The sequence below is a fragment of the Arachis duranensis genome, chromosome 7 (assembly GCF_000817695.3).
Source record: "Arachis duranensis cultivar V14167 chromosome 7, aradu.V14167.gnm2.J7QH, whole genome shotgun sequence".
Taxonomy (NCBI): Eukaryota; Viridiplantae; Streptophyta; class Magnoliopsida; order Fabales; family Fabaceae; genus Arachis; species Arachis duranensis.
Genome location: NC_029778.3, coordinates 26272051 through 26273775, shown reverse-complemented (window position 1 = coordinate 26273775; position 1725 = coordinate 26272051). Strand labels below are relative to the sequence as shown.

Below are 1725 nucleotides of genomic sequence, written 5' to 3'. Positions count from 1 at the left end.
AACGAACATTGATACAATAGCAATAATATATCGTACATACATTAAAAAAAAGTCGATATATCATTAACATATTGTTATGGTTTCATTTGAAACCTTCTTCCATATTCCGGAAAACTGCAAAAATTCACATAACCGATGCTACTTACAGAAAAAAACTCTTACTTCTTTTTATATATCTTTATTTTTTTTTCACCCTATGATGATAAGTTGATAATTTATGAAATGCAGCATGCATTAGGATTTTCATCACTGAAGAGTTGAGGGGGTGGAAGTCGTTCAATGACATAGAGTGGTGGATATTGATAATAGTACATCATTCTCTTCATTCCCAAATCCTCTTCCATGCTATAGTTATAAACCACTTGCATATTGTTATTCTCTTCTTTCTTCCCTTCTTCGCCACCCTTTTCTTCTTTGTTCTCACCACCCTCTTCTTTCTTGCCTTCTTCTTGTGCTTTCTCCTCTTCTTTCTTCTCCTCCTCCTTCTTCCCGTCTTCGGCGGCTTCTTTGTTCTCTTCTTTCTTTTCAGGCTCCGGCTCTGGCTGTGGTTCTGGTTCTGGCTGTGGAACTATTTTGGCTTGCTTTTTGGTGCGTCTATAAACGTAGTCTACTAGCTTGTTTGCGTCCATTGTTCCGGTAACAACAACTTTTCCGCTATTAAATTCAGTTACCGCGGTTTGAACCCCTACATTAATTAATTTCAGATTAATTAAATACATTCACAACAAATTCTTGAACTTTATTTGTTATTTAATTAATCCTAATAACAAATTATTGGCCTAATTCTAATTAGAGCCTATCTAATATTGGGCAAGGGTCGTATCATTATCAAGCACTACTAGACTAACTGTAAAGCAATTTGAATTTGAAGCATGATATATGCAAGTATAAAGTATTGATTATTAATTATTAATAATTAGTTACGTGTCAACCATGTTCATGAAAAGTAAGTGGCAGAAAGAAACTCAAAGTTAGGTGAATAGCATGGCATGAATGATTTTTTTTTTTTTTGCAGATTATAATTTGCAAATAAAGAATTAAGTGTCTTTTCATGCATTTTCATAACTTTTAGTTGACAAAACAAAACTTGGCCATCACATGCACACCTTTTTATCTACATTTTTTTGAATTTTTTCTTTTCTTTTTTTATTCTCTTTTTTGAGGTGCAAATCTGATGCAGGACATAGAATCATGGGACCTAAGTCACATCAGCACCAACCAAATTCACATCAAATGGTGACTTGGCAACTTGATGGAACACACCTAACTGTTTTTTCACTCTTCCTTTTGTGGGATGTTGTTATGTAATTTTCCTTAACTTAGTCAAAAATTATATAATAAAAAGCATATTGCTAAAGTAGCTATCAATTCATTTGAGTTTTTTTATTTTTATCAATTACATCCAAAAACTAATTTAGCCATGATGCATATTGGAATCTATAGAGAGAAATGATACCTCTCATTTGGAGTATCTTCTTCTTAAGTTGCTCAGCACAAGCCTCACAATGCATGTTTACATTAAGTTCCACAGTTACTGGCCCACTAACCTGAAAACACCAACAATAATTTTCTATTATCAATTAATAATTTGATTTAGTTAAGCACTACTTGACCAATAGAAATTAAGCCTATGCTGATAGAAAAAAAATAAATAAATCATTTCTTTTGGAGAATAACAAAAATTAAATTCTAAACTTTTCGATCATAAAAATTTTGATTTTGTGT

General features: G+C 32.1%; 1 protein-coding gene across 1 annotated transcript in view; it reads right to left on the bottom strand.

The window, feature by feature from the left end:
* Positions 1-205: 205 nt before the first annotated feature.
* LOC107458450 (heavy metal-associated isoprenylated plant protein 9) overlaps positions 206-1725 on the bottom strand; it is a 3396-nt gene continuing 1876 nt past the window's right edge. Inside the window, exons 4-5 of the mRNA XM_016076656.3 lie at positions 1457-1547; positions 206-685 (exon numbers count right to left, since the gene is read on the bottom strand). Coding sequence (XP_015932142.1) covers positions 216-685; positions 1457-1547 — 561 coding nt within the window. The 3' untranslated portion in view covers positions 206-215. The remainder of the gene's footprint in view (positions 686-1456; positions 1548-1725) is intronic.